Here is a 27,844-nt window from a genome sequence, read left to right on the forward strand (position 1 = left end):
GGGGCACTCGACTGTAAATTACACTGGTACCCAAAGTTTAAAAAGTGTACTCTCATTCATAGACTAAAAATGGATTATTTTATTAGATATTGATTGATTTTTGTAGAAACTATTTATCTATTTGTCTGTGGAAGGGGTTATTTAGTTTGGGGGTGTACCTCTATTTGTCTTCCATTGGTTTGTCTCTTTAGATCTTATGTTGTTTTAAATATTTGATACGATCTTTAATAACAAAGTACATTTGTTTTAAATCTATAATACAATATTAGTCTATGATTAAATGATGGAGGTCCATTTAAAACTACCTTTAAATACATATGATTACTTCTTTGACCATTTAAAAAAGCAAAACATACAAAAAATGTTTTTTTTAGGGCCTAAAGAAAGCTTAATAATTAAAGCTTAATTTATTTTTTGGTTCGATCACCACTCCCCCTTTCAAAAACAGCTTAATGGGTCTGAATCCAAAGATAATTTTTTTTTATTTCTTAGCTGTTTTCTATATTTAGCTGGATACCCACAGTCACACTGACACATGTTTTAATTTAAAGTAAAATGTGATAGTATAAACTTCAACAACAAAAAAATATTCAAAATGTGAAAAAAAATTTATCCTTTCAACAAATAATGATAGTTTGTCAGGGCTCTACTAAGTATAAGTTGACCGGTGTCTGCTAGTGTTACACACTAGAGTAACTTGTATAATTTCCCCCCTGCCCTTTCCTTCCCATTTCCCCAACCCTTATTTCCATCCTTTTCTATTATACAGCTTTCTATCTATTTGTGAAACGTGGCAGAAACGCACTTTATTCTCAATGCCTATATTATATATATTAATACTGTTATTTCGTTTAATTCATTTCATTATTAAATAAGCGTTAAAACAACCGGGTAGGCAAAGGCATCTAGTAACAATGGTTAATTTAGGAAATTACAGTTTTTGTTTTAAGATTTCAGAAAATGCTAGTCGGAATTAATTGTTCTTTTTAGGTAGGATTTTAAAATGGCTTCTCTTGTCCTTCCTAATGGGCTAGGGGCGAAGCAAAAAATGTTATAAAGGCTTTTATCTAATTTAGGGAGGGGTATACCTTCATTTGTATGAAACAATTCTATTAAACAACAAGGAATATCTTTTACAGTTTGGCTTCGAAACCAATTAATATCCGCTTGGATTATAACTGGATCTGAGCCTTGCTCAAAATTCATGTATCGTATTGTATAATAGACAATTTTCTACGAAGGTCCAGGCTAACAAAACTGGAAATAATCCTTAAATTTTTCACTTTACTAACCCGAGGAAAACTGTCTATGATACGATTTGTGATAATTAACTATTCCATATAAAGGAAGTTTTGGCAAAAGTTGGAATTGTGCCACTATGTGAATGTGCATATAAGAATTAAATGATATGCAGACGCACATTTTAACATTTTGTCTCGTGTGCGTGCTCCATTATATTATAATATTTTATATTATACAGTTATACACTAGAAGCAAGGGTGGTAAATCGTGAAATTTTGCCTCTTAAGGGAATGTGGGGTAGATTAAATCAGAGTTAGGCCTTCTAAAATAACACAACCAAAATGTCATTCGTTATTTATTAAAATCAAGTATAAATTATTATCTTTTATTTTAAATCAATAAAGAAAATAGATTTACCATGTTTACTCTATACTCTAGTTACTGGAAACAATGTCTCAAAAATCAGTTTTTTGACGTCATAAAAATGAGATAGATGAGAGGAGAAGTGGGAAAGAAAACCATTAAAAAAGAGATGGATTGTCCCTCATTTTTATGACGTCACATAGCTGATTTTTGAGACACTTTGTCCAGTTACTATAATCTGCATACAAATTAATTATTAAAATATATATTGATATGATTTCAGTATAGAAATGGGTAAGAATAACGCTGTGGGAATCGATCTCGGCACCACCTACTCTTGTGTTGGCGTGTTTCAGCATGGCAAGGTCGAAATCATCGCTAACGACCAGGTAAGACATTCTTTAAGGGTCTTGAGGGGGGCGGGCGGGTTCCAACCACCACCTTCATATGAATTCATCTTGTGGGGGTGATTATTTAATTTTTGTACGGGCAATTAAATATATCAAACCGTTCTTGAAATTCGCTGAAAGGAAACTCATTAAGTACAAACAATTATACAGACTCAGAGTCAGTAAGACACCCTGTTACTTTTATAAAAGGATATTATCCATGTACTATAGCACCAGTAGGAACAATCTATACTAAACATTAGCCATTACGTTGTCAGGGATGAGAATCGAACCTAATATCTTACTGACAACTATTTGCACTTTGCACTAAAGTTGCTGGTCAAATAGAAATATAATAAAGATAAAGTTAACACTTTTGGATACCTTAATTTCTGTGGGATCTTAAGCTATAGACAAACAAAGAAACGGACAGACATAAGAAAATAGAATAATAACATACCAAGACTTGTATCTTAAAATTAAATAGCCTAAAACCGTTCTAAGACCAATTCGAAGATATGCTAAAAATGAAAAATCAATTTGTTGAATAGTTATTGATATTTTAATACAACAAAGCCTTACTACATTATAAAACAGGACAATTGTTTATCAGGGTAACCGTACCACCCCTAGTTATGTTGCCTTTACTGACACTGAGCGTCTGATCTTATTATTCAGGGTAACCGTACCACCTTCAGCTATGTTGCCTTCACTGACACTGAGCGTCTGATCTTATTATTCATGGTAACCGTACCACCCTTAGTTATGTTGCCTTTACTGACACTGAGTGTCTGATCTTATTTTTCAGGGTAACCGTACCACCCTTAGTTATGTTGCCTTCACTGACACTGAGCGTCTGATCTTATTTTTCAGGGTAACCGTACCACCCCCAGTTATGTTGCCTTCACTGACACTGAGCGTCTGATCGGTGATGCTGCCAAAAATCAGGTTGCTATGAATCCTAACAACACCATCTTTGGTAAGTATAATTTAGTAGTGATTTCCCTTCAATTGTATATGGACCACCAAAAAATATATTGAAAAATATATTTTTGATGCTTATTTAATGTCAATTTAAGTTAAGTAAGATTTAGAAAAGCCTTATTATGGAATTATGGTTTTTTGTCCCGTACAGAGGTGGAAATATAATTATTTTAATTATAAATAGGGAAGTAGGGTTGTATTAGTTTGAGTTAAACTACCTAATTAGTTTGGCTGTTGAGTAGTGTTTTTATTATTTCTATTTTTCTATGCAGAAGGATATTGGGGTGGACCTAATCTAAAGTAGGATTCATGTGAATTGATTTTATATTGTTATAATTATTACAAAGAAAAAGGGCTTTAAACAATTAGATATAAAAAACTATCTAATGTTAAATAAAAACAACAAAAATCTCCCAATAAAATAATAATAAAATTGTGTTTTTTTTTGTGTAAAATCAGATTTTTAATAAAAGTTAAGATGATAATCAACTATTTTGCCAAAGTCAAACTGCTAGGAGTTGTTTCAAAATATGCACATCGAAAAGTTTTAAAAGTGAATCTTTCTAGGTTAAATTGTTAAGCTTTGCTTTTATTTATGGCATTACCATAAAAAAAACATACCTTTTCAATTTTGTGTTTAGATGCTAAGCGTCTGATTGGTCGTAAGTTTGACGATGCCACTGTTCAGAGTGATATGAAACATTGGCCATTCAAGGTAATTAATTTTTACAGCCTGCGGAATTACAGCTACATGTATTTTGTAAAACTTTTATAATATGGCTTCGAAACCAATTGATATCCGGTGGATTAGAACCAATTTTAGCCATACTGAAAAATCATTTATAGCATCGTATTACTGACAATTTTCCACAAATAATAAAATGAAAATCATAAAATCAATGCTGGTTTTAATCTCATATTTTTTATTTTAATATTCGCAGAAAGCTGTCTTTCCTACGATGCGAGAAATAACTATTACCAAAAATACAATCAAAAAGATAAAAATAGTGTGTCATCAAATTGTTTGATATTGTGCTGCAATTGTTATAAACGAAGAAAATACATAAGAACTATTTAGTAGTAATAAAAATTCTTTTTAGGTCATTAATGACTGTGGCAAGCCTAAGCTGGAGGTTGAATACAAGGTAATTAGATTTTATATTGTCAAATATTTAGAGTTTAACAAATATTTCCACGGCTTTAGATTAAGACTTTTTCGTTTTTACACAATTTAATTATAATACTTTGTAGTTTTTTTTGGATTTCTACTTTTAAAAAATTTCAAACCTTGTTATAATTTTGTTTATTCAGGGAGAGAATAAGGCATTTTTCCCAGAGGAGGTCTCTTCCATGGTCCTTACCAAGATGAAGGAAACTGCTGAGGCTTACTTGGGTAAGTGATAATAGTTTCTTCCATGGTTCTTACCAAGATGAAGGAACTGCTGAGGCTTGCTTGGGTAAGTGATAATAGTTTATTCCATGGTCCTTTCCAAGATGAAGGAAACTGCTGATGCCTACTTGGGTAAGTGACAATAGTTTCTTACCTGGATAAGTAATACAAGTTTTTGGATATATAAGAACCATTACTGTGCTACTCATAGTTTAGGAGTTTCGTGGTAAAATGTTCCAACTGACTTTAAACTTTTAAATCTTTCTTGCGTTTTTCAACGTGGCTCCCAAACTACAAACAGCACAAATATGTTTCATATATTTCCAAAAAAATGTGTTTATGGCAATTCTAACGATATACAAAATATTTTTGAACAGTAACACCTTTTAAATTGGTCATGGTCCATACACACTGAATTACTGTAATTACTGTTAATTTTGTAGGTAGTACAGTAACCAATGCTGTCATTACTGTACCTGCTTACTTTAATGACTCTCAGAGACAAGCTACTAAGGTAATATTTAATGTTTTTCTTGTCTTTTTACTTTGTTTCCCTCCCCCTTTTTCCTAACCTTCCACGAGGGATAAAGCATCTAATTTCAGTAATACTTGAAGTATTTAAAATATATAAACCCAAATTATTTGACTTTTAAATTAGATAAAAAATGCTAGAAAACTTGTACTGCTTAGCTTCCTTAGAGCTTTTTCTCTGAATTGCTATGATTTATCTAAGTTCAAACTAAAAACTTACAGCTATTATATACAGGCTGATAACAAATTTAAAAAGTTATGTGTACAAAAATACAGGGGACCAAATAGAAATTAGAAATTATTTCAGTATCCACATACTTTCTATGCATTTTATTTTAAAATCTTTAGATCCACCCCTATCCGCCACCTTTACCCCATTCCCATCCGTTCCTTGTGGATGAATAAACTGACCAATAAATGATGTCCATGTTAGCATCCTAAATTGATGCCTTTTATAATGTAACAGCGCTACTATTCTAAAATTGAGGATGCTGGTGTGATCTCTGGTCTAAACGTTCTGCGTATTATCAACGAGCCTACAGCCGCTGCCATCGCCTATGGTCTTGACAAAAAGGAATCAACAAGTTTTTTTTTCCCTGTCTAAATAAAGTTTTTTTTTTCTTTTTTACTTAATATTTGGAAAGATTAAATAATTAAAATCAAATAAATTTTCAAATACCTTGCCTTCTAATTTTGGTAAGATATTTCCCTTTATTACAGTATTTTCTTTGTTGATATTAATCACAGCAATTGGCAGTTTTCCTTTAATTGAAAAACGATTTCCCCATTATCCTTATAATGAAGTAACAGGATGTGTGTTTGTCCGTTGTCTGTCTGTACCGATGGATCTCGCTAACCGCTGAACCGATCGGGTTCTCCTTGACAGGGTAGCTTCTCATAGGTCCCGGAAAGGTTTATAACTATTTTAGGGGAGGGTACCACCACCCTCCCAAGAGAAATCACAAAAAAATCTTGAAAAATTTAAATATTCGTAGAGAATTGAACGCAACATAAAAATCGCACAATTTTTAAAAAAACTTTTTCTTTTAAAATTGGCTGTTGGGATTCAACTCCCCTCTTCTCAAGTTCCCCTAGAGGCCTCTAGGAGCGTAGCCGCTAGTACATTATATAGAATCAATATAAATTGTTATGAAAAAAAACTTGACCTTGGCCAAATAGGTTACCGGAGAGAAGCACGTGCTTATCTACGACCTTGGAGGCGGTACCTTTGATGTGTCCATCCTTACCATTGAGGATGGTATCTTCGAGGTTAAGGCTACCAGCGGTGATACCCATCTGGGTGGAGAGGATTTTGATAACAGGTATGGATAATGATATATAGAGTAATAGGATGTATGTCCGTTTATCCGCAGTATTACCCCCTACTATAGTGTATTTTATTGGTTGAAAGGTTTGGACACTTTGAGTTTGAACAAGCCAATCATATTTAGTAAGAAGCTTTTGAGCCAACGAATGATATAATGTGGTTTATGAAACATTAGTTACCACCATAGTTTATAGCCCAATGTCCCCTCCATTTCTGGAAATATTTCCATTACTACTAGAAACTTGTATCTACCAAAATTTTCTTTTTTGTTGAATATCTGATTGTTTTCTTGTTTACATCAGGATGGTGAACCACTTCATCCAGGAGTTTAAGCGCAAGCACAAGAAGGATTGCTCCGGCAACAAGCGCGCCGTCAGACGTCTGCGCACAGCTTGTGAACGCGCCAAGAGAACCCTGTCGGCCAGTGCTCAGGCTAACATCGAGATCGACTCCCTGTTCGAGGGTATTGATTTCTATACCAGCATTACAAGGTTAGTTTTCCAGGGTTCTACAGGGATAAGACAATGGCTGATAAATGTATGTACATCCCCAATGATTATACACAAATTTACCCCTTCTGTACATTAAAATAAGAGGTTGAAACGTTTGAACATTCAACTAGATGAACCAACCAATCAAAATTCACGTAAGTCTCAAAAGATGTTATGCCAACGAAAAATAAAACGTTATTATAAAACTTTGGGGATTAGTGAAATTAACAGCCCAATGTCGCCTCTCCCTTTGTTAGTTTCACCTTTTTAACACAGAAACATTTTGTTTACATAAAATTTTAATGTTTTAATCGTTGATTAAATTTGGCTTTTATCATTTTTTTTCGTAAAATTTTACCTATATTTTTTACTATCCTATACAATAAAGTATTAAGATTTTTTTTTGTCTGAAGCTTAAGATTTCAATAACTGTTACACAGATTGAGTTCTCGATTTTAAGAAAAGCTTCACATAGTTCCCGGGATAGTTTTAGGCTATTTTAATTTTTAGATTTAAGTCCTGCATGGTACAGTGATTAGCTTCTGACATAAATGATATCATATTCAGAGCCAGATTTGAGGAGCTGAACGCTGACCTGTTCCGTGGCACCATGGAGCCCGTGGAGAAATCCCTGAGGGACGCCAAGATGGACAAGTCTGATATCCATGAGATTGTCTTGGTTGGTGGTTCCACCAGGATCCCCAAGATCCAGAAACTGCTTCAGGAATGTAAAGAATTTTTATAAACAAAAGGAATTTATAAGTTTAACAAGGAATAATTTGTCCAAAAGTAGCATTTTAGATTTAATAAAGATCACAACATCCATTAGAAGCAGAGCACCAACTATATCATAAAGTAAAAAGTATTTTTAAGTATGATTGACAGATCGACGGGCTAAGTAAATTATGTACTGTATGCACGCACCATAAAAAAGGCAATCTTCACAAAAACTTTCAACTGTCTATCTTACATAGCAGCTGAGAAAATCACATTTCCCTAAGACGTTACAGAAAGACGAACGGACAGACATATCTACTAATATGCAAACTAATATGTAGTAATAATAAAGGATATAGTAGATTATTTTTAAAAAAATTAAATCAAAAGCGTATTTCTGTTATTAGTGTACTAGGTGTTTGTAGTATTCATTATGTGCGTAGAGAAAGATGCGTAGAGACTGTACTCTTAATTATCTTTTAGTTTTTGAACGACGTTCAGACAGATGAAAACAGTAACTGCGCTAAAAAATCCACTCGTTATCTTTTAAAAAGTTGCATTAATAAAAATTCTTGACATAAATTTCAACAGGATTTGTTCATGGGTAAGGAACTGAACAAGAGTATTAATCCTGATGAAGCTGTGGCCTATGGCGCTGCTGTTCAGGTATAGTTTATATTTTACTATAGTTGCAGGTCATATCTATCTGTATACATGAACAAGAGTATCAATTCTGATGAAGCTGTGGCCTATGGAGCTGCTGTTCAGGTATACTTTGCATTTTGCCAGAGTTGTAGGTCATGAACAAGAGTATCAATCCTGATGACTCGAGGCTGTGGCCTATGGAGCTGCTGTTCAGGTATAGTTTATATTTTACCAGCGCACAGTTCAGATTATGGGTAAGGAGCTGAACAAGAGTATTAATCCTGATGAAGCTGTTGCCTATGGAGCTGCTGTTCAGGTATAGTTTATATTTTACCAGCGTACAGTTCAGATTATGGTAAGGAGCTGAACAAAAATATCAATTCTGATAAAGCTGTACCCGATGGGGCTGCTGTTCAGGTATAGTTTACTTTTTGCCAGAGGGAAGCGCTGAAAAGTGCCATGTGTGACGTCATAAAATACCTCTTGTTTAGGGGTTTCCTTTCCCACTTCTCTCAAGCATTCTTTTTCTACGTATTTTTATGACGTCACACATGACACTTTCCATAACTTTATCTATACCTGAACTTTTCGTATTTCGTATTATGGAGGGAAGAGACATTTGACATTTTAAAAATCTTGATTGGATTATTCAATCAAGCAGTTTCCAAACTTTCCCCCCAATAACTTTTATCTAAAGAAGTTGATATTTTTCTATCACAATTAGGAGCAAATCTTTATATTATTTTTTTCCCAAAGTTAAATACTTTGTTAAAGTCATGCTAAAGGCATGTATTTTGGAAGCTCTTTATACTCTCTCCAAAAAATGTGAACAAACGTTAAAATATTTCGCCAAATTATCCTTATTGACGTTATATTAGAAGGGAATTTGTACCCCAACCCCCCTTCAGACTATTAGAGTTTTTTCTTTCTTGTGTATTTATTGAAAACTTAATTCATTAAGTAATTTTTTCCTTCTTCAAGATAAGTCAGGTCCGTTTGTTGTAAATGTTTGTTTCTTCAATGTTCTTTGATATAAAGCAACAGACATAATTTGGATCAGATCGAAAATACGAAAGTAGGTCTTTCTGTCTTACGGACTACATTTGCAAATTCTTCTGAAATGCATAATCTGAAGTAAATAAGATTTTGTTTAAAGTTACTATTAAGTGGTTTTTCTGAACCCGTAAATACACAAAAACACCCGCTTACTTTGCATTATTGGGAGGCCTATACAATAATGACGTCATACAATACTTTGATGGACAAATATGATTTAAATTGACCAATTGTACTCAATTAAGACCTCATTTTTTATAGGTATTGTAAGCTGCTTCATTATTGGCAATAGTAATAATTTGTAGACCTTTAATTGTCCCAATTATATCAATTGCGGGTGGAACATGGGCTTTTGGCCGCAAACAGACCCTTTTCTATATTTTCGACTTGATGCCCCAATTTTGTTCCTGTCAACTGCAAACTTTAAACTTTGTGTACAAAAAAGGCTTCATTTTATTTTCTGTTAAACTCAACTCTCTAGACAACAATCATTATCCAACAGACGATGGTTCACACACGCCCAATTATGATTAACAAAATTACTCCTTCTGTAGATTTAATCAACTGTGGAAAAAATTATACTGATAGTTTATGCAACCTAATAAAAATCTGATAAACTCCCTCAAGTTTGCAACCCAACAAATGGAAGAACGTGTTTATTAAACTTTGGGGACCAGTAGCATTATAGTCACACCTACTTGACAAAGTCCTACCCATCTCAACATTTTCACAAATAAATGATGAATTATGATATTATCAAAGCATAACAGTTAATTGTTCTTTTAAACACGGAAAACGTGTCCCATTACTCCAAAGATCTTATCAGACAATCTTATTATCAAATAAAATGTATATTGGCCTATCATTGGTCATTTGTATTGTATGACGTCATTTTTTTATTGGCACTATAGACGCTACATAATTATCCTTATTCTAAAAGAAAAAATGGATTCAATATTTCAATGTTAAGGCTGCTATCCTGTGTGGTGACCAGAGCGAGGCTGTCCAGGATCTTCTTCTCCTTGATGTCAGTCCTCTCGCTCTTGGTATTGGGATATAATATTTGTATATTAAGGCTGCTATCTTGAGTGGTGACCAGAGCGAGGCTGTCCAGGACCTTCTTCTCCTTGATGTCAGCCCTCTCTCTCTTGGTATTGATATATAATATTTGTATATTAAGGCTGCTATCTTAAGTGGTGACCAGAGCGAGGCTGTCCAGGACCTTCTTCTCCTTGATGTCAGCCCTCTCTCTCTTGGTATTGAGACTGCAGGTCAGTGTTAAATTTAGTTCATTTTACACTCACTAGATGTCTCAAAGATGTCTTTTAATTGTTTGTAATTTTTGGCCAAATTCTATGAAATTTTTAAGGCTAGACTAGGCTTTGGAGTTTCCTAAGTATAACATTTTCAATTTCATTTTAAAATAAAATTAAAATAGGAGGGGGGGTACGAGTTATCTGTGGGTTTTGTTTTTACTTTTTACATCATCTTATATTGGGTTAGGCAGGGACTAGACATTAGATAAAAGCTATCCCACCTTATTTTCAATTTATTTTAAAAGTTTGGGGGTCACTTTAAGGGAAAGCACCATAAAAGAAAATATTTATTTAGGTGGTGTGATGACCAGTCTGATCAAGAGGAACACGACTATTCCCACCAAGCAGACTCAAACCTTTACAACCTATAGTGACAACCAGCCTGGTGTACTTATTCAGGTATAATTATAGAAAAGTCACATGATATGTTTCTGTCTGTGCATTAACCATAGGTCCTTGGAAGGATTGGAATTATTTTGTTGGAGGGTACCATCACCCTCCGAACAGAAAAAATGACCCTTTCCCCTATTTAATTTTATTAACATATATATAAAGAGAGAAAGAGAGATGAAGAATAAAAGAGATGAGAAGGAGAGAGCGAGAAAGATAGAAATAGAGAGATAAAATGAATTAATATGTAGGAAGAAAGATGCATAAATGTAGAATTGTAATAAATCATTTGTGTCACATCTGCAGTTTTATACCACGGATACAACTATTAAAGATAAATTAATCTTCTACCCAATTGTAATCAACTAACCTACCCCCTAGGGAGATTAAAATTGTGTGGGATTGTTCACATACAACCTTTACCCCCAAAAAATTTAAGAATAAAAAGGCAGATATTATTTATTAATTTTCAGAGGGTTGATTAATTTATCGTCATTATAATGCTTACCATTTTGATTTGAATACAAATTAAAGACAAAATATTTTTTTTTAGATAAAGTATCATCCCCTAACTTGAAAAATAACACAGAAACCAACCGTTTGGGGAGTGTGTTGCAATCAAAGTTAATTCATACAATTAAAATATATGATTTATTAAATAAGTTTTAAAAAGCTTATATAAACTCAATAAGGTTAGGTATCTATCAATGGGTTAAGCTATGTTGTAGTTAAGCATACCTATTTGGAAAAGAGGTTTATATTTACGTAGGAAGGTACTTTCATGTGACTTTACTTGATATTTTCACAGGATTTAAAAATATTTTGAAATTAAATATTTGTTGGCTTCCTGCCACTTTTCAATTTTGTTTAAAGGGAATGGCCGTCGCATAATATAAAACAAGTATGAAAACATATATATAAATGAAGGATGCTTTATTTTCATACTTGATTTTAGAGATCATTCCCTTTTAACATCATGCTTAATCGTGCCGCCAAGGAATCTAAAAATCAAGTGAATAGGATAATTATTTTATATACTTTTTTTCTCAAACTTTTACAGGATTATATTATACTTAGTTTAAAATCTATAGACGATTCTAACGTGCCTAAATTAACGATAATATATCAATAACAGACGGGTCGACAGTAAATGTAGCTTCTCTTTTAACAAAAATAAAAAAAATCTGTCTAATTATCCTCTTGGTAAACTAACAACAACCTTTATCCTAAAGTCCCAAAAATGCACACGGTAAAATCTGAACGACCTTTTACATTTTCAGCGGCTGTCACCCTTTGATCCTTTTATATTTTGCACCTTCCTCCCTCCTTGCATTTCAAATCACTTTCCAAAGTTGCATTTACATTTTTTCAGCAAATTCTCTTTTTATGTAAATGGCACAACTCAAAGTATCTCCCTTTAATTATTTACTTATTGTGAAACTGTTATGTTATGTTAAGCAAGGTTTAAAATCGTCCCCGGTAGAGCTATGTACCCCTTATAAAGTTTTCTTCTAAATAAATTATGATACAGCTGTTAAAGGGGGGGGGGGTGTTGTAGTCTACTAATAAATTGAGTGATTCTTGATTTTTTTTTTCTCAGAACATGTAGGCCAAATATATTGGTGCAATGGTGTGTGTGTGTATGTATCTGCATGTTTGTGCGTGTGTGTGCATATTTTGGTGTATCTATGTGCATGTTTGTGTGTGTGTGTGTGTTTGCATGTTTAGGTGTTGTTTTCGTGCCTGTAAATCTGGCCGTTTTTTGAGTGTGATATTGTATATATCAGAGCTGTTTTTATTCAAAGAAGAAGAGGATAATGGGTGATAAAATAATACTTCTCATTGTTGCTGTCATCCTTGTTTTTCACATCAATTGTCCCTGTCCGAAATTACAGAAGAGCAGCAGTGCAAAATTCATTTATGTAGATTACAAACAGGCGCGTGCTCGTAAATTTACCAGTGGGGGGTGTGCGAAGCACACAGAAAATGTGTACAACCCAAAAAATATGCAATTTCGTTGGTTTAGGAAGATGAATCATAAATGATTAGGGAAGTGTAAATGGGGTATTCCTATCCAGTTTTTTGTTTAGAAAAAATATTCATTCCTAAACAAAAAAACTGGATAGGAATATCATTCTCATTTAAACAAAAACTCATTTTTATGCTAAAATGTGGTTTAATTTTGGTTTTTAAAGTGTGTTACTTTTTTATATGTTTCATCATTATTTTGCCACAACTCAGTCAAAAATGCTTACAAAACATACCTTTTTCGACCTAAAGCACTCAAATAGTTCCTTTACAAGCCCCATCAATCAGTTTTGAGATATCTCCATATTTCAAGGAAAATTGACAAAAAAGGCAAATTTGTGTGTTACCTTTTTATATGCTTTGAAGATCATTTATTTCCACCAAATATTATGTTCCTGTAAAATCAATGCAAAAATCCCTTCAAGAATATTTACTTTAACAGAATCAAATTTTTAAAAATGAGAGAAAAGTATAAATAAGTATTTTTTTATTGATTTTATGGTATCTAAGCATATAAAAAGGTAACACCCAAATTTGACTTTTTTTTATAAATTTTCCTTGAAATATAGAGATATCTCAAAACTGATTGATGCGGCTTGTAAAGGAAGTATTTGAGCATCTTAGGTCGAAAAAGGTCTATTTTGTAAGCATTTTTGACTGAGTTGTGGCCAAATATTGATGAAACATATAAAAAAGTAACACACTTTAAATTTCATTTATTTCCCTGGTATCATTTTTCTTTCTTTTAGTAATTAATAAAATTTCTAAAATCTTCCAAAAAAAATTTAAAATCTTCTAAAAATGATACCAGGGATATAAATAATGAAACCGGGGAAATAAATGAATATTTACATCCACTATTTAAGGGGTCGTTTATATGGGAATGATCCTTTAGTGGCTCGATAAGAGAAAAAACCTGAAGTGACGACATAGTACAGTTTGGTTAATTGTTGTACCCCAAATTTGGGCACGCCCCTGATTCTAAATTACAAATGTTGTGTCCTTAAAATGAAATTGTAATAATAAATTTAAGGCATAAGATTTATCTGCAATAATTATACAAGTTTGGTTAGAGAGCTTATTTTAAATGCAATTAATGCTTTTAGAAATAATAAATCCGATTAAAAAAAAGCCCAAAGGTATAAGACAAAATTTGATGATATCCCCATAATATAAAGAATAAGGTTTAATATTCTGTAGATTATAACTATGGGGTAAAAGTTTTGACACTGCTATTTGGTATCAGCCAATTAAAATTCATAAAAGTTCCCAAAGTTAAATAATGATAAAGGGTTTTCATAAAACTTTGGGTACCGGTGTAATTTACAGATTAATGTCTCTCCCCTTTTAAAGTTGAGTGTTGGGATGTCTTCTCATGAAATTTATTCTTATTGTTTTATCTAGGTATTTGAGGGTGAGCGTGCCATGACCAAGGACAACAACCTTCTGGGCAAGTTTGAGCTGACCGGTATTCCCCCCGCACCTAGGGGTGTTCCACAGATTGAGGTCACTTTTGATATTGACGCCAATGGTATCCTCAACGTGTCTGCTATGGATAAATCTACAGGTATTGGTTGCTGTTCTAATAATCACATACATGTACTATTATTACAAGCTTGAATTATTCTTTTTTTCAACTGTAATAATGTGTTTGCTATTTATTGTATGAAATACAATAATGTTGACTTTATTATTTGAGAAAAGTTTGAAGAAACATTGTGTATTGCATGAGTCATATTTGGTCAATTAAGTAGGATTAGAAATTAAACAGCCAATCACAAAAGATTATGGTTACATTGACCAATGAGGGGCAGCATGTAAATATTACGTCTTTAGATTTTTATTCTTTTACATTACAGTATGGGGAGAAAAAATAGTTTACATTACTAAATATGTGATATTTTGCCCACAACCCTTGTGCTTCTAAAAAGTTTTCCAATGAAACTGAGATCATATCCTAACGCAAAAAAAAGTGGTAATAATATTTAGGCAAGGAGAACAAGATCACTATTACCAATGACAAGGGAAGATTGTCCAAGGAAGATATTGAGAAGATGGTTAATGATGCTGAACAATATAAGGTACTTTTTACTAATTCAAATGTCCTTCCTTCTTCTAATAGCCATATAGGGATAGCCATATAGGGATGGTGGAATTGTAAAAGTAGTGAAGTAAATTTAAGAACATTTGAGCTATACTGACTAACATACAGACTGATGCAGTTGGCCGGTATGGAATTTTTTTTTACAAGTAATATATATTATTCTCCATTTAGGCTGAAGATGAAAAGCAGAGAGACAGGATTGGAGCCAAGAACAGCCTGGAGAGCTATTGCTTCAACATGAAGTCCACTATGGAGGACGATAAGGTAAGATTGGAGCCTAGAACAGCCTGGAGAGTTATTTTTCAACATGAAGTCCACCATGGAGGATGATAAGGTAAGATTGGATCCTATAATAGCCTGGAGAGTTACTGTTTCAACATGAAGTCCACCATGGAGGATGATAAGGTAAGATTGGATCCTAGAACAGCCTGGAGAGCTATTGTTTCAACATGAAGCCCACTATGGAGGATGATAAGGTAAGATTGGAGCCTAGAACAGCCTGGAGAGTTATTGCTTTAACATAAAGTCCACTATTGAGGATGATAAGGTAAGATTGGAGCCTAGAACAGCCTGGAGGATTGTTGGTTCAACATGAAGTCCACTATGGAGGACGATAAGGTAAGATTGGATCCTAGAATAGCCTGGAGAGTTATTATTTCAACATAAAGTCCACTATGGAGGACGATAAGGTAAGATTGGAGCCTAGAACAGCCTGGAGAGGTATTGTTTCAACATGAAGTCCACTATAAAGGATGATAAGGTAAGATTGGAGTCTAGAGCAGCCTGTAGAGTTATTTTTCAACATGAAGTCCACTATAGAGGATGATAAGCTAGATTTGGGCTAAGAAAAGCCAGGAGAGTCCAAGATGGATTTTAACTAACAATATAGGTTTTAAATATAAGAAGAGAAAAATATAAATATATATTTATATTTCAACATTGATATTGTACAGTTATTTGTTTAGGTGAAAGACAAGATTCCTGGCGGTGATAGAAAAACTATCATGGATAAATGTGATGAGACTATTAAGTAAGTTATTCTACTTTTTTTTATCATCACTGGACTATATACAATGTTATTTTGTGTAAAGATGAAATCTACACATAAAATTTCTCTATATGAGCTCTGTATCTGATAAAATATTAAGCTGGCTGGATACTTACCTGACACCCTGTATCTAATACTATATCAATTCAAACTGGACGGCTTGTGTGAATAGGAGAAAAATATTATGAATACTGTTGGAACCGTCATATGCTCTAGGTTTTGGATATATAAAAACCATTCATGTGCTTCCTATAGGATAGGAGCTACGTGGTAAATTGTCTAAACTGACTTAAAACATTTTTTCAACCTTTCTCACATTTTTAAAAGTAGCTCCTAAACTACAAATAGCACAAAAAAAGAAAGTTATATTTCTAAAAACTTGAGCTTATGACGATTCTAATGATATACATTACATTTTTCTAGTATCAACTATACCAGTGCAGTTGGAATATTAAAAATGTTTGCATTTTTGAACTTTAAATTTGTCATGGCCCCTCAATCTTAAAAAAATGCATTTTGGAAAAACCGGTTTTTAAGGAATAATTTGTTGAAATAGTCATTTTTAAATATTTGAAACAAAAATGTCATATATAGGTATTCCAAATATACAGCATTTTATATAATTGTTTTTATTATGCAAATTAATTTTTAATAAAATACATTTCTCTTGAAACATCCTGTAAATTAAGATGGTTGGATGCTAACCAGACGGCTGAAAAGGATGAGTTTGAAGATAAACAAAAAGAACTGGAGGGAATCTTTAATCCTATTATTCAGAACCTCTATGGTGCAGGTAAAGTTTTATTTACAGAGGGATATGAAAATGGACGATGAATTACTGTACATCACCTATGACTATGAATTAAAGCATTGGTTGAAAAGTTTGAACAAAACAATTAAGATTTTGAAAAGTGCCCAAAGTTGTTAATCCAACAAATCAGAGGACATGTTTTTAAAACTCGAATTTACAGTCCATATTTCGCTTCCTACCTGATTATTTCTTATACCACCAATATTCATACCCCCCCCCCCCCCCCCCCCCAATTAGACTTAACAATTAGAAGCATTCGAATAATTTCATCAGTTATTAAATAATAAAAGTGGGTTTTAACTGGCAGAAAAAGGAATTTTACCCTATTATAGATTCTACAATTCACACTTTACTTGTGTTATCTAGCTTTAATAAATATGGTATATCCCTTGAACCTTCAAGTGAACCACTGACACCTCTTAAATTAAAGCTTTGCAGCTCTTGTAGCAGAGCCTATCTTACCGGGGCTTTCAAAATACCTACTTAACCAAAGTTTCACTTTCAAATTTTTTTTAGATTTATTTTTGATTGAAGTGAAATTAGGGTTGGGCCGGATACTTTTTTGGCCGGATACCGGATACTGGATATCCGGCTGATTTCAAACGCCGGATATCCGGTAACCGACCGGATATCCGGCAAATATCCGGTTATCCGGCAAAATTACCGGATATCCGGCCGGATAACCGGCCAAATTACCAGATACTAAAGTAGCAAAAAAAAATTTCTTCAGAAATCTTATATAAATTTACATAAAGTTAAACTTGTTCAGAAAAAATGTTCTTCTAGCTTCAATAATAAGAAAATTATAGCCATTTAAAATTTTAAAAAGCAGAGATTTTTGGTGTAAAGTATAAAAAATTATAGAGCCGGATATCCGGCCGGATAGTTTCAATATCCGGTATCCGGCCGGATATTGAAAATGGCCGGATATCCGGCCACACCGGATATCCGGCCCAACCCTAATTCTTATTTATCGCATCGTATGAGACTGATTTCTACAGATAGTAAAATGAAAATTATGTGATGGTTATTGTCTATAATAAGATACGATAAATGATTTTTCAGTATGGCTTAGAAAAATTTCTAATAGATTGGATATTAATCGGTTTCGAATCCATATTGGAATACGAACAATTATTAAAGAAGAAATGATTAAAATCTAACTGTGTGAATAATTTATTTGTGAAACAAACCAAATGACAAACAAACAAAGACTGTTACATATTAGAGTGGGTTTTTTTGTTTTTAGCCTGATTTCGTTTTAATCTATTGATATTTTAACACTGCACTGTATTAAAATAGATAGAAACAATAAGGCAATTTTAAAAAAAATAAGTTATTGTAGGTCGAGGAAATCTACTTATGTAGACGCAATTAAAAGCTTAAAACTTTTTTTAAACAAGAGATGCAAGCAGCTTTTTTATAGAGGGGGGAGGGGAGTTGAAAATCTTGATACTGAGGGTAATTTTAACTTAAAGAAGGGAAAATCCCACCACCCCCCCCAAAAAAAAATTCTCATATGAAATAGTGTGAAATAGAGTAGTGTGAAAAAAACGAACCCTTTTGAAGATGCTCCGCATTTTTAAATTCAAAAGATGATTATGGCCAGCCTAACCTAGACAGATGAACAAATAAAGAAAGTTTGATCGACACAAATACACACGCTCACACACATACCCACACACACTCGCACACCACATTAAACACAAAACTTTCAACTTATATTTACACAATTAACCACACACAAATCCACACACACGCACACACACACACACACACACACACACACAAACATTTAGATCAACAAAACATATTGAAAACTTTAAGCTGTGAAATACAAAAACAAAATCTTTTTATTTTCCTAACTTGTAGATTGCTAAAGATTTTTTATAAATGATTAATTTTAAAAAACTTAACAATTGCAAAAAATTTCAAATAAGAGTTATACTTATAACATTATACCAGTTAGACGTTAAAGGTTCGGATCCCAGCAAAATTGTTTAGAAATATATATTATTTGTAGGTGGTCCAGAAGCCGGTGCTGGAGCTCCACCTGGAGCCGGAGCAGCTCCCGGAGCTGGCCAGGGAGGTGCTGGTCCCACCATTGAAGAAGTTGATTAAATATCCAAGATCTCTATTCTCCACTTTATACATTTGTAGATTATAATAAAAAAGTCTAACTTAAAGAATCAATAAATATATATTAATTTATTTTATTTTATTCATTATCAATATATTAAATACATGGGCAATGTTTTTATGTAGCATTAACAAGCTAACAAGCCAAATATACAGGGTCATTCAAGAGAAATGATTTTTAAAAAAACTTAATTATGCATAGAAAATAAAACAATTATGTAAAATGCTTTTTATATTTGGAAAACCTATTATGAGACATTTATGTTACAAATATAAAAAATTATTATTTCAACAAATTATGCCCAAAAAACCGGTTTTTCCAAAGACCTTTTTTTCGAAGATTTATGGATTTAAAGGTTGTGCAAAAAATACATACATTTTTAATTTTCAAATTGCGTGACTTATGTTAATAGTAGAAAAATGTTGCGCATACTGTTGGAATCGTCATAAGCTCTAGTTTTTGGAAATATAAGACCCGTTTTTGTGCTATTTGTAGTTTAGGAGCTATATTGAAAAATGTGAGAAAAAAGGTTGAAAAGTTTTAAGTAATTGGAACTTTTTACCTCGTAGCTCCTATACTATACGTAGCACATGAATGGTTTTTATATATTAAAAATACAGAGCTTATGACGATTCTAACAATATGCATAACATTTTTCTACTATTAATACAAGCTGCGCAATTTAAATTTCAAAAAGGTGCGCATTTTTTTTACAACCTTTAAATCAATAAATCTTCGAAAAAAAGGCCTTTGGAAAAACCGGTTTTTAGGGCATAATTTGTTGAAATAATCATTTTCAAATGTTTGAAACATAAATGTCTCATAATAGGTTTTCGAAATATCCAAAGGATTTTACATAATTGTTTTATTTTCTATGCATTATTAAGTTTTAAAAAAAATCATTTCTCTTGAATGACCCTGTAGTAAAAAAATCATTGGTAATTATTGTACAAATTAATATTTTCAAATCAGTCAAAAAAATATTATTTTGTTATCTCACATGTTAAATTTTAACAACTGCAGAGGACGTTGTATAAAAAATACCATTACGATTGGAGCTTAAACAAATATAGCAACAAATACAAAGTTGTTTTTATTTCATTTCAAGTTGAAGGGAATAAAAGAATTAATTTAACATATTATTTGTACTGTACCTTAATCTTTTAACTATTATTAATATATTTTAAAGTAATATATAGTTTGGTCATTTGACATGGACTTTGATTTTAACCCCTTACAGTCGGGCCCCTTGCCGCACCTTAATCAGTCGGGGGGGGGGGGGGCGTTCAACGCCCCCCCATGTTATCTCAGTTCCTATTAGAGCTAGAGGGCTAAAATTTGTGTAAGTCCCCTGTGTTATGATGAATTTCCGACCTTAAGTAAGTCAAGGTCAATTTTCGCTTCCTTCACCCTTTTATTTAACAACCTTTGTTTTTAGGTCCTTTTTTACTTAAAAATTTCAAACGGCTGTAATTTTGTTATTTTTGAAGCTAGAATAAAAATTTTTTTGCAGAAAATGTTAATCTTTATGTAAATTTTATATTTCAAATATCAAAATATAAATTTCAGTGGCCGCAGATGTACTTGGCAGCTGCCAGCCGCCGCAGTCGGCGGTCGGCGGGAAAACGGCTGCGGATCTTTATGAAATTTTAATACGTTATGTAGACATGTAAGAAAAGCTTAAGTTTAAAATTTGAAGTCTCTAAGTCAAAAATTGCGGCCACAGGAGCCATTTAAAGATTTCTGGAGACCTGGAGGATCAGGACCTGCAGGATCATACCTGGAACCTGAAATTGACTTGAACACCTGTATTTAATATGAAGATGTACTACTAGAGGATATTTTAGTATTTTGGTAAGATAAAATGCTTTTTTTAAGTCAAAAAAATATTTTTGCTCTTTACCTGGATGACCCTGCCAGGTTTGCTGGCATCCTATGCCCGCCAGGATGGAGATATTCAAAAAATTCCAACTCTCGGTTATGTGTCATACCCAAACTTGAAAAGTCACGCAGTTTGGGCTCTTTATCTTTCACACACAGAAAATGAGATAGAAAAAACCGGATGGGGGGGGGGGCGTTCAACGCCCCCCCCCCCCCCGACCGTTAAGGGTTAAAGTATTTTTGACATTTGCAAAACATTCGACAGTGCATTTTCAAAAGAAACTTTTATTTAAGAAACTTATCAAACTTTTCTCTCTATCTTAAATAGGGATACAATTTCTTTCAGCGACGAATCTGATAAATCATGGAAAAGGAAAAACGAACATTTACGATTGAACATTTGTTGTTAAGAATTAAAATCATAAAAAGAAAAATATGCCTTACCGTCACAAGTTTATCATTTCAAAAATACATTATCAATTCAATTACATCAAAATCTGTTGTCAAATAAACATTTTGATGAAAAAAAGTCACAACGGATAAGCTAAATATAGAAAAAGGTTCACTGGTGTAAAATATATTTGAGAAAGAATGCGAGCAAGCCTAAATGACTGCGCCAATATTTCTAATTTCTTAATGTATCACATACAAATCTTGGACAAAAAAAGAATTAAATTCATAATTTTAAATTTCATGTTACAGAATAAGGGATTTATAAGATTTCTGTAGTTTTGGTAATAGTCATAGCTGTGCAATTAAATTTTAGAACTATATCCAAGAATAAAATATTACTTCTACAGTATTTGGACCCCGGACGGTACTTTCCCGTTTCTACAACTTACAGAAATAAAGTGGATGTTTTCTTGTCAAAATTGCTTGTATTGATTCGACAACAAATTACTGGGTATGCTGACAAATATACATTGATCTAACACTGGCATTTTTACATCTAAAATTGTCAAATATACGTCTTTTTGGACATACTAACGTTTACATACTTTTCTTTAAAAATAGCCATTTTAATGAAAAAAATCAGTCTTATGTATTATAATTATATTTTCTTTTCTTAAAAAAATGATAAAAAATCTATGGAATCTTTTATGCTGATTATAGAATTGCTAAGATTTCAGTTTACCTTATAGTATCAGAAATCCTTTGGCAGAGTTTGAAAAAGTTTAGAAGATTTAACATAAACTTAAATATTTGTTTTAATAGCTGTGTAGAATCTTTTGAAGGAGAACCAAACATAATATAAATATCTTTTAACAGTTAAATTTAAAACCATTGATTTTTACAAAAATAAATCAAAATTTTGACCAAAGAGATACTATCTACATGTAAAAATATAACATAAATTTAAATTACATGTTATACATGTTTCTAATAGTCCATATTATGTTTGTGTATGTAACAAGAACGAATTCAGGCATAACAAGCAAAGATAAAATAAAAATATTAGAAATACATAATGTAGATTAGATTAGATTAGATATTTATTTTATGACACACATAACAAGTAAAAATAATAACAGTGTTATAATACAGGTATTAAATATTCATATACAAACAAAAAAATTGAATATGAATAAAATATTAAGGACAGATCAAATAATAATTATGTACAGTGTCAAAGGACTAAACAATCTCGTGAGAGGTAATATTGGATAGCCTTTGCAATAGATGATATACAAGTTTAAAGAAAATAAAATAGGAATATGAAACAACAACAGAAATTAACTAAACGGATTATATTTCATTCCAATGTGAAAATGAGGGAGTGAGGAAGGGTGTGTGTGAGAGGACTAGAACATTAGATATTAGAATATTTTTTAAAAATAAAATTGATAATAGATGAAGTATGGAGTTAAAGCTATTACTTAATTTAAATTTCTCAAAAGACATGAGCGGCATAAAATTCTATTACATGTGGTTACAATTCTATTTAGTAGGCACTTTTTAAGCTTGCTTATAAATTGCTTTTTAGTCAAACTATTTCTTATGTTGTCAATATCATTAAAATTATTCCATAGAGTTGGTAAGGAACAGTAAGGTAGTCTTTCAACTAGAGAAAGGCGAGAAGCAGGTATAGTTAGATTATCATCATTTCTAAGATTATAATTGGCAATTAAATCACCCCTACGGGGCCACATGTTGTTAAAAGACCTAGGCAACAGATCGTTTTTGTATTCATACATAAGCTTAAGTTTAAAAAAGATACACAAAGAGTCAAAAGGTAGAATTTGAAGATTTTTAAAGATCGGACCAGAGTGACCATAATATGTTGCTTGTTTTATACATCTTACAGCCATTTTTTGCTTTATTTTGATGGCATTAAGAATTGAAGGCGATGCACAAGTATATATTTGAATTCCATAAACCAAATGGCAGTGAAAAATAGAAAAATACAAAGATTTCATAGCACTTTCTGTTAAAAGGCTTTGACATTTCCTTAAGCAAAAGAGAGATTTAGATAGTTTTTTGTTTAATTCTTTTATATGAAACTTAAAATTTAGGGCTGGATCTAGGTAAATGCCCAAAAACTTGATTGCAGGGATTTCACTTTCATGGTTTACAAAGTCAATTTTATGTTTAAGTAATGGATTTGGATTCAGTGTATTGGGATCATTTTCATCAAAGTAAAGGTTAATTTCATTCCAAGGTATAAGGGATGGGGATGGGGAAAATATTGTAAATTTGGTTTTGTTGGGATGTAAACACATCTGATTGGCTCTGAACCATTGAGAAATATTTTGAAGTTCAGTGTTAACAAACGAAATAAGATCATTAAGGTTTTTTCCCGAGGCTAAGATTGTTGTGTCATCACAAAAAAGGAGAAGTTTAAGTAATGTTGACTTTGGAAGATCATTAAAAAATATCAAGAACAAGATTGGTCCTAAAATGCTACCTTGAGGCACACCACTATCTACTTCTAATGGTTCAGAGTCAAATAGCCCAAGCCTTACAAATTGAGTTCGATTGGAAAGATAGGACTCAAACCAACTAAGCATATTACCATGAATACCAAATTTACGAAGTTTCATTAAAAGTGTCTGTTTAGGCACGCAATCAAATGCTTTTCTAATGTCACAAAAGATGCCAATTGTGTATTCTTTTTTATTCATAGCTTTACTCACATGATTTAGTAAGTGTATCATAGGATGAAATGTAGAATTTTTAGCTTGAAAGCCAAACTGAAGTTCATTAATCAAATTATTTTCAGACAAATAATCTTGCAAGTGGTTAGCAATGTATTTTTCTAATATTTTAGAAAAGATTAAAAGAAGTGAAATTGGCCTATAGTCATTTAAATTAAAAGGATCACCGCCATTTTTAAATACAGCAGTTATTTTTGCCATTTTAAATTGATCTGGTACATTTCCAGATTCTAAAGATTGATTAAAAATAAAACACAATGGATCTAGAATTGGTGTAATAATTTGTTTTAACAAGAAGGAGGATACTCCAAAATAATCAACAGACTTTTTACTTTCAAAATTATTGACAATTTCAATAATGTTAGCTGGTGTAATACGTGGAATGTTAAATAAAAATTCAGATTCTTCAAGATAACTATCAGGTGGCCTGTCAGTAGGATTGATAGTTTGCCTAATATTATGTGCAATATTTGAAAAGTGCCTATTAAATGCTTGACCCATGTTGTTTTCACCAATAATATCAGTACCATCTATTACAAGTTTTTCAGTTGAGAAATTATTATTTGACTTAAGCCCAGCGACTTGTTTTATAATCTGCCAATTTTTTTTAAGGTTTCCCTGGTTAGCTAAAAGAAGATTGCTGTAATATACTTTTTTGGCCGTTTTTAAAACTTTGTTGTAAGCATTTTTATATTTTCTATACAATTCTTTATTCACTTCCGACGGATTTTTTGAAAGCTGAGACTGTAACTGAAATTTTCTAGCCCTAGACCTAAGAATCCCCCTGGTCATCCAGGGTTCTATCATGTGATAGTTTTTATTAAAACGAATTTCTTTCAATGGAAAGTTCTGATCAAATGCTTCCTTAAATATTTTCTGAAAAGTTTCATAGCTATCTGTAGGGTTATTATGGTTATAGACTTCAGTAAAAGGTAAGTTAGTTAATTTTTCTTTAAAATTTGCAATATTATTTTCAGAGAAATCTCGACTTGAAATTACTTTTGGGGTTGGCTGATATTTGTTTGTTTTAATAATGTGAAAAGTTGAGAAATGATCACTTAAATAGGTGGTGATTATTCCAGCCACCATTTGGTCTTTAACATCATTAGTCCAAATGTGATCAATTAAGGTTGCTGAATTAAGATTATTATGGCTGGATACTCTTGTTGGGTTAGAAATAAGTTGCAAAAAGCCAGCTGAAAACAACATATCAATAAACTCAGCAGTGTGATTATGAGAATTAAAGGAAAGAAGATCAAGATTAAAATCCCCACAAATGATTGCTTTACATTTGCGTTGAGAAATAGAGTCTAAAATACCCTGAAAATGCTCAAGAAACATTTCAGTTTGCATAGAAGCTGTTATATTATTTACTCCTTTACTTGGGCTACGATAGAAATTACCTACAAGAAGTTTTTTTCTATTGCCAAGTTCAATTTCAATGAATAAACATTCAATTATTTTTTCATGAAAGATAGAATATTCATTTAATATAGAAAATTTTAAGGATTTGTTAATATAAAAGCCAACCCCGCCACCTACAAAAGTTTTCCTTGTTTTGTATAAAACTTGATGGTAGTCATTAAGTCCATACATGGATGGCATAATTATGGAGAAAGTCTCTTGCAAACAAATTATGTCAAATACAACCCCTTTACTTTTCCAGAATGCAATTAAATCGGATAAACTAGAAAATTTAGAGTTTAGAGATTGTATATTTATACTTAGAAGTGAGATATTTTTAGAATTTTTAAATTTTTGGCTAAAACTTTCTGGGCAATAATATGAAGAATCAATATCAATGTCTTTGTATATATCTAAATCTACATCAAAGTCAGAGTTTTCTGAAAAAAGAAGCCTATGCCAATTTCGATTTTGTAATGCATTAACTCCATTTTGATGAATTAATTCCTCCATTTAAACATAATATCCAATAAGATAATATTTCTCACATACACGCAAAAAAAAGGGGAGGAGTTGCTTTAAATTAACCATGGGAAAACAAAGATATGAAATGGGGCCGGCAGAATAAAAGGGAAAGGGGAGGAGTTGGTTTAAAAGATTTATGGGAACTCGGAGATATAAAATTATGGCGGCAGAATAAAGGGGAAGGGGGATGATAATCCGTGCAGAAAGGAGAAATTGATCCTGTGAATGAGCACAGGTGAAAATTATGGTCAGGTTAAAATGGATTTATAGATATATTAGGGTGCCTTAAATAATCATTAAATTAAAAAAAAAATAAAAAGGGCCTTGAGGATTTCTAATAAAAAAGAAAATGAAAACCAAACACAGTAAGAAATTTAAGAAATGTGAAAAAAAACCTGCTAACTTCTGTATGATTATGAAAATTTAAAGGTAAATTGTTGAAGAAACAAACTCATAGTTAGGATAAGAATAGCAATACAGAAAAAAAGCTAAATAATATTTTATATAAGTTTTAGCATTGTTCATTCAAATTTGCAGCATTGAATTTGTTGATTAAAATATCCTGGTCAGTAGGTAATTTTCCAAAATTAGATTCACCTTTAAATTTATCCTGAAATGATTTAGAATTGGAATTAATTGTGGCTGCCTGCCATCTCTCATGGGGGCTTCTTGATGGTGCTGGACTGCGGGCTCTTGTATCTGCTCTCACTCCAGAAGCTCCACCACGGCCATTTGGGGCTCTACTATGTCCAACAGACTGACCTCCACGACCTCCAGATTGTCTGCCACGTCCTCCAGATTGACCTCCACGGCCTCCTGAGTGTCTACCACGTCCAACAGATTGTCCACTGGGGCCTCCAGGTTGGCCTCCACGCCCTCCACCATGGTTTTCTTCAGCTTTTTTGGTTGGTTCTCCATTATGCTTCTCTGCTACATAGGATCTAGTATAACGCCTATCATAATCTTTCCTGCTTCTTCTGGGAGAAAATTCAGTTTTATTTGCTGCAGCCTGGTCAACACAGATAGAGGGTGGGACTCTAATATCCTTAACTCTGTAAACTTCAGGCTTGACAGGATTAGCCGCAGCACCAGTAAAGGCTTTGTCAGCCTTTAGTGTAAACTTTATGTGACCATCAAATGCCCAGGCAGCCTTAACTCTTTGGTCCTCCTTCAAACCCATCACATAGGCATGGTTTCTGTGAGTTAGGTCTGGGTAGGCAGCATAAAACCGAATGCCTTTTGTAATATCAGATGCTGATGGCTTAGGCATGTTTTCAAATTTGTGTTTGAGGAAGAGGTTTCTAAGGTATCTGGAGGTAAACCGGATGATTATTGTCCTAGGTTTACCTTCAACTTGTTTACCAACAAAGTGACCATTGCTTAATAGAGATGAGCATTTTGGTACTTTAGTTAGAAGGCCAGGCTTCCAGCTATCAGGATGTACAACCAACGTGGCCAGAACAGGATAGATAACTTTGTTGTAAGCTGTGAACATGCAAGCAAAGTCTTCTCCAGCTTCATGCAGTAGGTCAGCAGGCACAGAAACACCATGGAGCCTTATGGACCAATTCCGCAAGTACTGCTGATGGTTATTACTCTCCAACTGAAGGTCACTTATGGTAGTTGATCTAAAGTTAGCATTATTCTGTTTGACTGATATCACTGATACTAGCTCTTTTAAAGTTTCAATGCTCATGTTATTGTCCTTTAGAATCTTTGTTATGTCAGCAATATCTTTTTCACTAGCCTTGTTAGATATGTCAGCAGTATCTTTTTCACTAGCCATATTAGATGTGTCAGCAATATCTCTTTCACTAGCCATGTTTATTTTTTTTTCCAAAAAAATATATAACAAAATTTATAGAGCACCCTACACTATAAATCCGGCCGGAAGGATTAATACATAA

The 27,844-nt window shown here is 32.7% G+C and overlaps 1 protein-coding gene across 2 annotated transcripts; it reads left to right on the top strand.

The window, feature by feature from the left end:
* Positions 1–1,833: 1,833 nt before the first annotated feature.
* Positions 1,834–19,041, top strand: LOC145321807 (heat shock 70 kDa protein cognate 4-like). 2 transcript variants are annotated; one of them, XM_080163431.1, is made up of 19 exons: positions 1,834–1,994; positions 2,868–2,973; positions 3,620–3,693; positions 4,079–4,123; positions 4,290–4,371; positions 4,812–4,882; positions 5,387–5,471; positions 6,077–6,221; positions 6,529–6,717; positions 7,285–7,438; positions 8,023–8,100; positions 10,316–10,406; positions 10,747–10,850; positions 14,274–14,436; positions 14,859–14,950; positions 15,145–15,237; positions 15,939–16,003; positions 16,711–16,814; positions 18,856–19,041. In XM_080163431.1, the coding sequence occupies exons 1-19, from the start codon at positions 1,896–1,898 to the stop codon at positions 18,951–18,953; spliced, it is 1,938 nt and encodes a 645-aa protein (XP_080019557.1). In that variant the 5' UTR covers positions 1,834–1,895; the 3' UTR covers positions 18,954–19,041. The 2 variants fall into 2 exon arrangements, with proteins under 2 accessions (XP_080019557.1, XP_080019558.1); XM_080163432.1 differs by lacking the exons at positions 1,834–1,994; positions 2,868–2,973; positions 3,620–3,693; positions 4,079–4,123; positions 4,290–4,371 and adding an exon at positions 4,466–4,500.
* Positions 19,042–27,844: the final 8,803 nt, after the last annotated feature.

Source organism: Acartia tonsa, chromosome 6 (genome assembly GCF_053477335.1).
Source record: "Acartia tonsa isolate MP-2025a chromosome 6, ASM5347733v1, whole genome shotgun sequence".
Taxonomy (NCBI): Eukaryota; Metazoa; Arthropoda; class Copepoda; order Calanoida; family Acartiidae; genus Acartia; species Acartia tonsa.